Here is a 14066-nt window from a genome sequence, read left to right as displayed (position 1 = left end):
GGCAGTTAGGTATGGTCACAGTCACACGATGTATAATGTGAATGTATATTAACTGTAGAGTGCAAGCAGAGACTCCGGCAGGACTAACTATGACAGCATAACTAAAAGGGAGAGCCAGAAGGAAACACAAACATGAGGGCTTCCTGACATGTAAAGCAAACAATCACCTCACCGTCAGCAAACCTGAGTGATCAATGAGAGTGAGGAAGACAGCATCTAAACATACCAGTTCACCATAATACTCTACGTCCATGAGTCCCCCAGATCTGCTCCTTTACCTATGGCAAATCTATTTATAAAAATGCTTGGCTAAATAAATAGGTTTTTAGCCTGGACTTAAACACTGAGACTGTGTCTGAGTCCCGAACACTATTTGGAAGACTATTCCATAACTTTGGGGCTTTGTAAGAAAAAGCTCTGCCCCCAGCTGTATTTTTCATAATACGCGGTACTGACAAGCAGCCTGCATCCTTTGATCGAAGTAGGCGTGGCGGATCGTAAGACACTAGCAGTTCGCTCAGGTACTGCGGCGCGAGACCATTTAATGCTTTATATGTTAAGAGTAGTATTTTAAAATCAATGCGAAATTTCACAGGGAGCCAATGGAGTGAAGATAAGATAGGGGTGATGTGATCATATCTTCTGGTTCTCGTGAGGACTCTCGCTGCTGCATTCTGGACTAGCTGAAGCTTATTTATGCATCTAGCTGAACAACCAGACAGTAAGGCATTACAATAGTCCAACCTAGAGGTGATAAAAGCATGAACTAGTTTTTCTGCGTCGTTTAGCGACAATAAATTTCTAATTCTGGCAATATTTCTGAGGTGAAAGAATGCTATCCTGGTAGTTTTATCTACATGTGCTTCAAATGAAAGGCTGGAATCAATAATCACACCAAGGTCTTTCACTGTTGCATTTGATGGAACAGAAAGGCCATCTAAAGTTACGGTGTGATCTAAAATTTTACTCCTAGCTGTATGCGGTCCTATGACTAGAACTTCTGTCTTATCCGGATTTAGCAGAAGGAAGTTAATTAGCATCCAATTTCTTATGTCCTGCACACATTGCTCAATTTTAGTAAGCTGTTTTTTCTCATCAGGTTTTGCTGAGACATATAACTGTGTATCGTCAGCATAACAATGAAAACTAATACCATGCTTACGGATTATGTTGCCCAGAGGAAGCATGTAAAGGGAAAAAAGCAGTGGACCTAAAACTGAACCCTGCGGAACGCCAAACTCCACTAGAGAACATGCAGAATAATCACCATTTAAGTCTACATACTGATAACGATGGGTCAGATAGGATCTGAGCCAGGAGAGGGCTGTACCCTTAATTCCCACTACATTTTCTAATCTGTGAAGAAGAATAGCGTGATCAACGGTGTCAAAAGCTGCACTGAGGTCAAGTAGTACAAGCATAGTTACACAACCCTGATCAGAGGCCAATAGAATGTCATTTACTACTTTAACGAGCGCTGTCTCTGTACTGTGATGAGGCCTAAATCCTGACTGATACAGCTCATGTATGCCATTTCTATGTATATATGAGCATAGCTGCTCCGCTACTATCTTTTCCAGAATCTTAGAGATAAAGGGGAGGTTTGATATTGGTCTGTAACTGGACAGCTGACAGGGGTCGAGGTCAGGTTTCTTAATTATTGGTTTGATAACTGCTAATTTAAAAGATTTTGGAACATATCCAATGCTGAGTGAAGAATTAATTATTCTCAACAGGGGTTCTACTATTGCTGGTACTATCTGTTTAAGAAAATGTGTCGGTACAGGATCTAATATACAGGTTGATGAATTTGAAGAAGAGATGAGTGAAATTAGTTCATTCTCTTCAAGGGGAGCAAAGTATTCTAGGCTCTGATCTGACATGGCTAGATTAACATCTGCATCAATTACATTGTTCGGTTTCAAAACCTCAATTTTATGCCTAATATTTACAATTTTATTATTAAAAAAGTTCATGAAGTCCTCACTATTACATGATGTTGTTGTGGAGATTTCTGCAGTGGTCTTATTTCTGGTTAATTTGGCTACAGCATTAAATAAGAATCTAGGATTATTTTTGTTATTTTCTATAAGAGTGGAGAGATATGTTGATCTAGCTACACTAAGAGCTTTTCTATAGTTCAGGATGCTCTCCTTCCATGCTATTTGAAATACTAGTAATTTAGTTTGACGCCATTTACGTTCTAATTTCCGAGCGGTCTGTTTTAAAGTGCGCGTGTGATCGTTATACCAGGGAGCAAGTTTCTTATCTCTAATAATTTTTCTTTTGACTGGAGCTACATTATCTAAGGTATAGCGAAATGTCGACTCTAAATATTCAGTCGCCTGATCGAGTTCTGTGGGGTCAGACGGCGATCTAATCAAAGTTGGGAACTCTGGGAGATTACTGATAAAACTCTGTTTGGTAGTTGATGTAAATGTACGTTTCATACGGTAGCGCGGCGCTGTGTGTACATTATTATTGTGACACACTTGAATTGAGAGAAGATAGTGATCTGAGATAACTTCAGATAGTGGTACAGTGAATAAATTTCTTATACTTAATCCAAATAATATTATTAATTCTAAAGTGTGACCTGCTTTATGAGTGGGTCCTACTACACACTGATTTACTCCTACCGAGTCCAGTATAGACATAAATGCAGTTCTCAGAGGGTCTTCTGGGTTTTCAAAATGAATATTAAAATCTCCAGCAATTAGCACTTTGTCTACAGAAACGACTAGATTTGAAAGGAAATCTGCAAATTCACTAAGAAATTCCGAGTACGGCCCTGGAGGTCTGTAAATGACAATTAGCGGGATCGACTGAGCTGACTTAATATAGTTAAATACACTTATGTTACTATAAAGAATTTCAAATGAATTAAATTTGTGTCCGTGTTTTTGTACAATAGTCACATTATCATTGTGAATAACTGCGACGCCTCCTCCTCTACCAGTTAACCGAGGCTGGTGTATGTAGCTGTATCCAGGAGGACTAGCTTCATTTAGAGCTACATACTCATCCTGTTTAATCCAGGTTTCTGTTAAACAGAGTATATCAAACTCCTGATCTGTGATAATTTCATTAACTATAACTGCTTTAGATGCGAGAGATCTAATATTTAACAGTCCTAGCTTCAGATCAGAGGTGCCGGCTGCGCATTCAGTCTGATCCAAGTTTGTAGTCTTTATGTTAATTAAATTACTAAAACAGACTTTCTGAGTCTTTCTAAATTTGATTTTAGCTCGGGGAACAGACACAGTCTCAATAGAGTGAACCCTGAGTGACGACTCTATGCAGCTAGCAGACGGTTGGGTTAGCCTGTCTGTCTGCTTCCTGGCCTGGGCTCTGGATTGTCACCGATTAACTAGGCCTCTTCTGAGACTATGAGCTATACTACAAGAAATGAGAGCAGCACCTTCCCGAGTGGGATGGACACCGTCCCGCCCTAACAGGCCAGCTTTGCCCTCAAAGGTCTTCCAATTGTCTATGAAGCCCACGTTGTTTTCGGAGCACCACCTGGACATCCAGCGGTTCAGCGACCATAACCTGCTGTAAGTTATGTCACCACGTCTCATTGGGATGGGACCAGAGCATACTACTCCATCGGACATCGCCTTCGCTAATTTAAACACCTCTATAAAGTTATTCTTGCTAACCTCTGACTGACGAAGGCGTATATCGTTAGCTCCAGCATGTACTACTATCTTTGAGAACCTGTGCTGTCCTAGAGCCCTAAGATTACCTGCTATGTCCGGTGCTCTGGCTCCCGGGATACACCTAACCACTGCCGCTGGCGCCCCTAAAGGTCTAGCTAATTTCACGTGTCTCATTATAGAGTCTCCTATAACCAGAGCTCTTTCAGGTTTCTCAGCGGGTGCATCACTGAGGAGAGCAAACCTGTTGGACACGCGAGAGCAAACCTGTTGGACACGCGAGATTTATCCCCATGTACACATACAAGAATCTCCTGTTTAACTAGATTTTCCCATTAATTTTATTTTCCATTTAGCTTCCAGTCCTGTCTACAAACCTACAGAGCATTACCACTTAGAGACATAACTATACCTCAGTTATTTTTCAGATCTGTGTTTAGCACACTTTTACATTATAAACAAAAATGAGTGTTTTCCACACAGTGTACCTTTCGAGCCACCCTATTAAAAAAATCTGCCCGGGAAAACAATGCTATCCGTGATTGATGAGCTAGTAGCGGACTGTACCCTCTCGCGCTACTACTCCTGTACCTGTTCATTTTGCTACCACAAGAGCTGTGTACTAAGAAGCAGTAAATACAATGAATGAAGAATATGACTAGCATACTGCTGGTCACACATGCTCTGCAGAGAAACACAGTTTCTCATGGTGAACGGGCCCTTCTTTAAAAAAAATCCTGAATGATTAAAAGTCATTTTTGCTGTTATTTCATCCACAGCATTATCAAAATTAAACAATGTACTATATATAATAGGGTAAAATGTTGTCTATCTGCTACTTTCCATTGAATGCCAAACATTGCCAACTGCCTATGTTTCTCCTGCACACAGAATTATCATCAAGTAAGATACATTCACAGTCAAAAAAAATGTTTTGCTGTACACTTTATGATGATTAAAAATGATGTCAAGTCATTCCAAGTAGAGACTCTAATGTCCAAGTGAAATCACTCCTGTTAAAGTCAAATTACAAGTCTTTTATGATCTTGTCAAGTTCGTCCAGGGCATCAAATTCAGCAATTCGATTCTGTTGAAATTCTGGTCTCTTAAATCAAATATGTGTTAAAGTCTTTAGTAGCAACATTTAGAAATTGTTAGCTCAGCTAACAAAAGTTCAGCTTATTAGCTTATGCTATTTAGATGCTGTGCTAGCTTTTTTGATCTTTATCAGTTAGTATCCCTTCATATTTTACATTTACATTTAGACATTTGGCAGACGCTCTTATCCAGAGCGACTTACATTTTTATCTCATTACACATCTGAGCAGTTGAGGGTTAAGGGCCTTGCTTAAGGGCCCAACAGTGGCAACTTGGTGTTGTGGGGTTTGAATCTGGAATCTTCCGAACCGTAGTCCAATGCCTTAACCACTGAGCTACCCCTGGCCCCCATTTTCTGTTTATTCTGCGCTCCTGTTGAGCCAAGGTTTGTTGTTAAAAAAGCAAGAGAGTCGTTTTATTCAGGAAATATGGTACTGAGGCAGTGTAAGCTAAAATTCTGATCTCAAATGTCTTTCTTTCAGGAAATTAAGTGGACTACAAAAATGCAGAAAATAAAGGAAGAATGTGAGGATGAGAAAAATCAGGTAGGTTTAAAAACTGTCTTACTGTTTTGGTTGAACAAGGTTTGAACATTCTCTGTGTTCTACTGTCTGTGTTTTTGGTATTTGTTCTCATTTGGCTTATGGCTTAGCTCCAGAATGCACTGACACAGACACACTTGACCATCTCCAAGGAAAAGAAACGGTTAGAGACACAGGTGGCAGAGCTGGAACTCAGGCTGGAAGAGCAGCAGCAGATCAACACATCCCAACAATTGAAGGTGTGTACAGTAGAGAACGTCAGGAGATCAGGACTTTGATTCCCAGTAGTGGCACAATTCGTGGTGTTTTCTGTTGCAGTAAGGCAAGAAAAAGATGTAATTTTATTTGTAATAAATTCAACATGCTACAGTATAACAAGTGTAGCTCTCAGTTTCATTTCATGGACACTTAGGACAAGATCCATATCATCTGTCATTTCCCTATTATTTGTCGTTCAATTATACTTGTCCTGTGAACAAAATTGTTCACTATCTGGAGAAAGAAAGAAAAATCTGCTTTATATTATTTTGCAGAACCAATATTATTTGCTTTGTTTGTTTCAACAAAATAACTATGATGTGGCGCACCTCAATGCTGTACTGCTAGTGCTTGTTAGTCACCATCATTCCTTTTCTTTTTAGCTTAGTTGGTTAGTCATTAGCTAGCTAAGGGATGATAATTAAATGTCTAAACTTTGTTTAACATTGTCAAACTGCGTGTGCTTTTCAGATAAAATATTTCAATGCAAATTCATCTAAACCAACAGTACAACAGAAAGGTAACCGGCTTGTTCTGTATATACAGTTTTGTTAAAAAGATAGTACCCCCATCTTTTAATTATATGTTTTTTGTGAAAAAACATAATAAAAATCAAATGATTTTAATGGGTCTCAGTATCATGCAAATGCAACCTCAGATGAATAAAAACACAACCTTTTTTACTGTGCCATTATTTATTTAATGAAAATGAAGCCAAAAAAGCATGTGGGCAAAACTAAGTATCCTAATGATTTACTATCTTGTAGATCCACCTGTAGCACCAATAAATTGTAATAATTTTCTGTATGACTTTATCAGTCTATGACGTTGCTGTGATTGAATTTTGGCCTGTATTTCCAATATTGCCTCAATTCATTAAGGTGTTTGGGGATTTGCTTGTGTCACAGCTCTCTTAAGGTCCTGCCACAGCAGGACTAAGCCATTCCAAAACCTTGATTAATTTTTTTTTTCAGCCATTCTGATGTAGATTTACTAGTGTGGATTAAATTCACTGCTGCATGGCCCAATTTTGACCAAGATATAGCTGTATGGCCTCACATTTGATTCCTCTTGTGTACTGAGGAGTTTACAGTCAACTCCATGACTACGAGTGCTGAGATTGAAAGGTTTTTCATGGGTGGATTGCCAACTGTCTTGAATCCTTTCCACCAGGGCTGCAACTAACAATTATTTTGATCTTGCTATTGAGCTTGAGGTTGTTTTGTGCATGTGCAACCCTCACTGATGGCAACAGTCAATAATTATTCACATTCTCTTCAGGGTTGAATCCTTTCCCATAAACGCGAGTGTCGCCCTTCACGAAGCATCCATGCTCCTGCCAGAACAAAGTCTCCCTCTGATTCTAGCGGCTGTTTTGCTCGAGTTGTTTGATTTTTGCTTGTGAGGGTGTTTGCCATTGTACTATTACTCGCTTCACTCCAGTAAGCCTAAAACCCACATGTCAGAGCGTTCACAGTTCACGTGAAAATCAACCAAATTAATCAATTTCAATTAAATTAATTAAGTTGTATTTGCCTAATGCTAAGACTCACCATGATAGTATGATTATGTTATGATGGGATGATTTATTATGTTTTTTACACAAAAAAATATCAAATTAAATAATGGGATACTATTTTTTGTACATGACTGTGTGTGTGTGTGTGTGTGTGTGTGTGTGTGTGTGTGTGTGTGTGTGTGTGTGTGTGTGTGTGTGTGTTTGTGCATGCATGAGAGAGACAGAGAGTGGGAGAAAGAGAAATTAACAGGGAGCTTTAGCCCTGGAGTTTTATACATTTTCTTACATTTTCTTACAGAGTGTGCAGCTGTTGCAGCAGCTCCAGGACCTAAAAAGAGAGTTGTTAGTGGTATGTTATCCCTTTTCTCTCTACATTAGTTTTTACTAAGCCACTAAGTTAATAATGTGTTTTCCATTACATTCAGGTACTTCTGATGTCTACTCAAGAAAATTGGAACAATATAAGCTCAAAGTGCATGCTTTCAGCTTTAGTCTGAGGTGTTTGTTTATGTGCTGATGACTGGTATTAACATTTTAAACATTCAGCTCTGATGCCAGGCAAGGAAAGTTTTGCAAATATTGCAGTTCATACATTTTATTTGGCTGCCTGAAAAGTGAAATGCTCCAACATTTTTAAACTGGTTGAAATGGACAATCTTTATGGATTTGGTTAAAACAAAGTTGTTGGTGGAGCAGCACCACCTCTTTAGAGCAGGCTTTCCAGGTTATGCAATATGGACAAGCTTTTACTGAAGATGAGGTTTAAGGTATGAAACCTTAAAAAAAATCTTTGGAGGCTGGGACATTTAGGTATGATGGGAATATTATGTGTGAGGCAATTAACAGCCACAGTGATGCTGATTTTTTGGGGTAATTGCCAGCCTTTTAAGCAACTAACAGTTATTGTGTATATTTAATATTAGATTTTGGGCAGCCAACATCAGCCAACTGTGTGTGGTAATTGGGATTGGATTTAGCATTGTGTCATATGTTTATTTAGAGGAATTGGAGCTTTTTATTTATTTTTATTTTATTTGAATGTGTTTTTTTGTATAACAAGATAAAGGTTTGGTAAGTCACCTATAACAGATGCGCAGAAGATAAAGGGTCCTAATAAACATAGAAGCAAGCACTAACATCAAGACAGAAAACCACAACAGATTTAAAAATGTAGTCATTTTTCTCAGGAAAAACAATGAGAAACCCAGTGTGCAAAAATAAGTACACCGTGTAATTCAGGGCTCTTTAACTTTAATGCTGTAAACAACGACTTAAGACATTTCTGTTTTTTCAGTTCTTAGGTTAATCAAGTACTTAAGTTTTTTTATTAAAGTACTTTTGTATGTTAAAATACGTTTTATTAAAGTATGTTTGACTGATGGTTGGTAGCCTAGTAATCCAGTGTAAGGATCTATTCAATGACAAAAACTTAAGCACTTTTGTAAATCGCTCTGGATAAAAGCATCTTCCAAATTCCTAAAAGTAATTCACTAACATGTAGGATAACCTTTGGCAAAATAAATTAAAGAAAACATTTGCTATATAAATATTTTGGAATGTTTTGTATATACACGGCTCTAGATTTTCACCACTGTCCAGGTGGACAATCCAGACCAGACCATTACCAAGTAATTTGCTGTGAATATATTTGTAAACAATGGAAAAAAAAAAAATAAAAAATAAAAAATAATAATAATAATAATATATATATATATATAAAATGTGAATATGTGATTTACCTGACTTCCTGACTTTGTTTTTAACAATGGGCTCAAATGCTTATACACATAATCACACCAATTGTGTTAAATCTGTAGAAACGTCTTTAATAAAGAGCGGATGTGTCCGTTTAAAAATGAATAGGTACGTACATTTTGACTAGTGATGTCTAAAGTCTTTACTGGTTCGGGTAAAGATTCTGGTTTTAGCTTCTATCTATTTACCTCTAATCCCCACTTGTGTCTGATCCTTTGCTCCTTATGATGTGCTCTTAGAGCAGTCCAGCTTGGTCTATAAATTGGATCCTATAGTGGAGCTTTCAGAGGAAGACAGAGGTAAAAAACAAACAATGTCATTGGCATGTATGCACGGACTCTGCATGAATGCCTTGTCGTTTTTTTGTTTGTTTGTTTGTTTTTTGGTCTGTGTTGTCCAGTCATTGAGCATGTATCAATACATGTTTGTAATACATACATACATACATAATTCAGTAAATTCGGTAATTGACTTCCTGCCGATACAAAAGATGAACAAAAACTCAAAAATTCATGTTGTCTGTCAAATTCTTAAACCAACAGATAAGCAAAGTAGCAGTAATAAAAGGTAACAATTACTTGACTATTTAAGGGGATTTTATGATAGTAAAGATAATATTAAGATATTTATTTTTCCCCTGATCCTAGATCAGTTTTGCCACACCATCAGAAACACAGCCTCTGATTGGTCTACAACTTAAGAACACAACCACTGGTTGGTTAACAAAATGGATAAAAACATTGCATTAATTTTAAGCTTGCCCTATTGGACTATTGAAAGTGGCATTTTGAAAAACGGAGTTTGAGCAAGCATTGATGTTGTGCACTGGCTGGTTAGCTAACTGAGATGCAACATAATCACATTTAGAGTCAACATGTTCTGCTCAGATCCACCATCATAACTTATTTCATTTCATTAAAGGCAAGGTCAGCTTTGCAAATGTTGTAGTTCACAGTGTTTTTGGCCAAGTTACAGTAAGAATGAAACGCTGTCATAATTTGCAGGTTTTTGGTTGTGAAGGTGTTGCCATCCTGTTATTTTTTACTTCAGTAAGCAGTATTGCTCATGTCGGAAAATTCTGAGTGAGTGGGAAAAACCTGTAAAATAACATCACCAATTAACCAACAATAAAATTTGTTGGGAACTAATTTGGTTGACATTGTTGATAATTTTTTTTTTTTTTTTTTTTTTTTTTTTGCATCCCCAGTTCCTTGCTCTGGGCATTTGTGCTGTCTCTTGTGCAATCCATTTTTTTGGTCTTGCTGTAATAAGTCTTTTGTTTTTTTGTTTTTTTTTCCTGCCCAGATTCGTCAAGCTACTCAGAAAGTCTGGCTAACAGCCAATCAAGGAAGCAAAAAGTAGTTGAGCAGTTGAAGAATCCCAGCCTCAAGAGGGACATGCACATTGCTGTGCAGCAAAGCCTCAATGATAAGTTGCTACATATAGGCATCGAGTCTGTGAGTCTTCTCCTACTCTGGCACACTGGATGCTACCAGTTAAAAATTTTATTTCTGTGTGTTTTTTTTTTTTAAATGAAGTAAGACAGGTATGCTTATGTTTATGGTCTTACCACAGGCTGTTGATGGGATCTCTAAGACAGAATACAAGACTGCCATGGTTTATGTGCTCTCTGAGAGGCAGCAGAGACAGAGGGACTATGCAGAGTACCAAAAGATACAGAAGTTTCTCAGGAAAAATCTAGATATAAGAGTTAAGGAAAGAAGCACACGGACAATCGCCAAGCCCAAACAATCAGGTGAGCTTTCTGCAATTTCAGATTTTTTTAAAAATGCATAGGAAATCAACTGATCATCGACTAAAATTGATAAGCCTCTCATTAATTCCACACGTTTCTCTCTTTCTCTCTTTTTCTTTTTTCCCTTTTCGTTGGTTAGTCAAAATTTGGCCTATGGATTTTTTTATGTTTTATTTGCGATCCTTGTCCACTTCTGAACAGGGAACTATGTGGCTGACAAACTATACAGTACATAGCAGCAAGGTGACTAAGGTATTTCTGGAACATTTAAGGAATATAGTAGGTGTATCTGATAAAATGATTAGATGTTAGTACAAGGTTTGATGAGGTAACCATCTCCAAAATTAACTTGGAGACCAATACTGAACGCCAAACAAATGAAAAATTCTGTCCCTTAACCAGTGTATTTGTTATTTTTAGCACAGATTGAAAAAATGACTTTTATCAACTTTCTGACTTTCTTTCTTTCTTTCTTTTATTCTTTCATTCTTTGGCAAGCCTTTCATTACTGACTTTAAATTGTTTTGTTTTCAGTTCTAACATTACCTCAGGCCCGGCCACGGACTAACAGTCTTCCCATTATAGTCACCCAAGTGGTGTCAGACCCCTCTGCCAGACAGCAATACGCATCCCACCCAGGTCATCATAACAGCACTGCCACTCGTACCACAACATCCACACAAATGGCATCTCACAGGTAAGCAGTCTCAGAGACTTCTGATCTTCTGTTTCCAGAAAGATAATATATACCACAAAAAATTTACTCTTAAAAGATCAATAAAAACATAAAATATTACCCCTTTTTCCACTGACCTTCTTTCTTAACAGAACTGCTCAATCCAGTCTAGATCAAGATTCCTCAGAAGATGACAACTTGGACAAAGAGTTTTCTCAGGCACCAAAAATCACAGTAAAAAGCCATTCCCCAGTTCAGTGGCACACTGCTTCTGCAGCTCTAGCCACTTTTCAGAAAGTAACACAAAGCTCTGGATCTCACCAGGCACCAGCATTTAGCATCGGCAGAATGGAAGTGACCTTACCTGAAAGCACAAGTGAGTGGACCGAAGGCAGCGAGATGGAGGAGATTTCCCTAGATGAGCTACAGGAGAACACAGAAGAGAACAGAAATGTCCCTAAGACCTCATGCAGTAAGAAACTTGTTTCAGTGTTTTGGGTTTTGAAAAAGAGGAGCTGTAAAAGTGTAAGTTTTTTTTTTGTAATATCAAAGTTATACACCACCTTCATGGCAATATAAGACTCAGTGGCCTATAGAGAGTCCCCTTGGTTTTCATCAGCTTTAAGTTCATGGCTGGCCTGTGTGTAAAGGGTCCTCGGGTTGTTTCTGACTAGCTGAACAAATTTCCTCTCTGCTGAGGGTGACTGTTTTTGCTGAGGGTGAAAGTGTTGTTGGTATAGTATACGAGTGTGGTATTAAACCAATACCTGGTACAGTTATCGCTATCAGGACATTCCTAGGAGGTGGAGAATAGAGTGGACGTAAATACAAAAAAAGTATTTAGTCAGGCACCAATTGTATAAGTTCTTCCACTTAAAAAGATGAGAGAGGCCTGTAATTTTCACCATAGGTATACCTCAACTATGAGACACAAAATAAGAAAAAAATCCAGAAAATTACATTGAAGGATTTTTTTATGAATTAATTTGTAAACTCATTGATAAAATAAGTATTTGGTCACCTACAAACAAGCAAGATTTCTGTCTCTCACAGACCTGTAACTTCTTCCTTTAGAGGATTCTCTTTCCTCAACTCGTTACCTGTACTAATGGCACCTGTTTAAAGACATACAAGACCACTGATAATCTCCCTCGATCCGGGGCTCCACGCAAGATCTCACCCCGTGGGGTCAAAATGATCACAAGAACTGTGAGCAAAAATCTCATAACCCCCAACTAGTGAATGACCTACAGAGAGCTGGGACCAAAGTAACAAAGGCTACCATCAGTAACACACTGTGTTGCCAGGGACTCAAATCCTGCAGTGCCAGACGTGTCCTCCTGCTTAAGCCAGTACATGTCCAGGCCCGTCTGAAGTTTGCTAGAGAACATTTGGATGATCCAGAAGAGGATTGGGAGAAGGTCATATGGTCAAATGAAACCAAAATAGAACTTTTTGGTAAAAACTCAACTTGGAAAAGAAATAATGCTGAGTTGCATCCAAAGAACACCATACCTACTGTGAAGCATGGGGGTGGAAACATCATGCTTTGGGGCTGCAAAGGGCCCTGGAATACTGATCCGTGTAAAGGAAAGAATGAATGGGGCCATGTATTGTGGGAGTGAAAACCTTCCATTAGCAAGGGCATTGAAGATGAAACTTGGCTGGGTCTTTCAGCATGACAATGATCCCAAACACACCACCCGGGCAACGAAGGAGTGGCTTCGTAAGAAGCAATACACGGAGTGGCCTAGCCAGTCTCCAGATCTCAACCTCATAAGAAATCTTTGGAGGGAGCTGAAAGTCCGTGTTGCCCAGCGACAGCCCAAAAACATCACTGCTCTAGAGGAGATCTGCATGGAGGAATGAGCCATAATACCAGCAACAGTGTGTGAAAACCTTGTGAAGACTTACAGAAAACGTTTGACCTCTATCATTGCCAACAAAGGGTATATAACAAAGTATTAAGCTGAAATTTTGTTATTAACCAAATACCTATTTTCCACCATAATTTGCAAATAAATTCTTTAAAAATTGTACAATGTGATTTTTTGGATTTTTCTTTCTTATTTCGTCTCTCATAGGTGAGGTATTTCTATGGTGAAAATTACAGGCCTCTCTTATCTTTTTAAGTGGGAGAACTTGCACAATTGGTGTCTGACTAAATCCTTTTTTACCCCACTGTAAATATCTCCTGCAGATGGGGGAGGGGGTGTTTATGAGCCACATTACTGTCTGCACAACCCTTTGGAGAGGTCTTCATCTGGAAGCTTGGCATTGCTTATAGTAGAAAGTAATGGTAAGAAAGAATGGGTGTGGGGACATTGCACTTTCTCCATTGGTTGGTGAAGGTGCAATGTCCCCACAGTCATTCTTGCAGCCTTATATAGGCTGCTGGGCACTGCTGTGGTGGTGTTAGCAAATGTCATGGGCTTCTCAATGAGGCTAAAGGTGTGTTCTTTGTTAAAGCTTCTTCTCTCTTGCTTAGGCATATTCCTATGGTTTTCAGTAAAATCCAGTGATTGTTTTTCAGCTTGTGTCTGTTTCTTGTGCATATTTTAACGGTATAATAAGCTACCAATAAAACTACAAAAACACATCTTGACCATGGTCTGGAGAGGCTGCTGCATCTTACCACACTACCATTTCTGATTCATAACATATTTTTTACCAGAATGCTATACATAGTTCTACCACCACCATGCTTGATGGTAGGAATGGTGTTGTCTGGGTGTTGGATGTATTTGTTGTGCTTTAATATGCAATAACTCAATGTTCTTCTCATCAGACTACAACATTTTTT

General features: G+C 38.4%; 1 protein-coding gene across 8 annotated transcripts in view; it reads left to right on the top strand.

The window, feature by feature from the left end:
• The window catches only part of dzip1 (DAZ interacting zinc finger protein 1), a 29388-nt gene that overhangs the window by 10641 nt on the left and 4681 nt on the right, over positions 1 to 14066 (top strand). For 6 of the 8 annotated variants that reach the window (XM_053498705.1, XM_053498706.1, XM_053498708.1 and 3 more), the window contains 9 exons: positions 5240 to 5302; positions 5410 to 5538; positions 6029 to 6077; positions 7375 to 7425; positions 9071 to 9130; positions 10137 to 10288; positions 10407 to 10587; positions 11122 to 11284; positions 11416 to 11735. In XM_053498705.1, coding sequence (XP_053354680.1) covers positions 5240 to 5302; positions 5410 to 5538; positions 6029 to 6077; positions 7375 to 7425; positions 9071 to 9130; positions 10137 to 10288; positions 10407 to 10587; positions 11122 to 11284; positions 11416 to 11735 — 1168 coding nt within the window. The remainder of the gene's footprint in view (positions 1 to 5239; positions 5303 to 5409; positions 5539 to 6028; positions 6078 to 7374; positions 7426 to 9070; positions 9131 to 10136; positions 10289 to 10406; positions 10588 to 11121; positions 11285 to 11415; positions 11736 to 14066) is intronic. The other 2 variants (XM_053498703.1, XM_053498701.1) reach the window with 2 other exon arrangements.

The sequence above is a fragment of the Clarias gariepinus genome, chromosome 6, assembly GCF_024256425.1.
Source record: "Clarias gariepinus isolate MV-2021 ecotype Netherlands chromosome 6, CGAR_prim_01v2, whole genome shotgun sequence".
Classification (NCBI taxonomy): Eukaryota; Metazoa; Chordata; class Actinopteri; order Siluriformes; family Clariidae; genus Clarias; species Clarias gariepinus.
The sequence above is the reverse complement of the archived record's forward strand: the minus strand, read 5'-3'. Positions and strand labels throughout refer to the sequence as shown.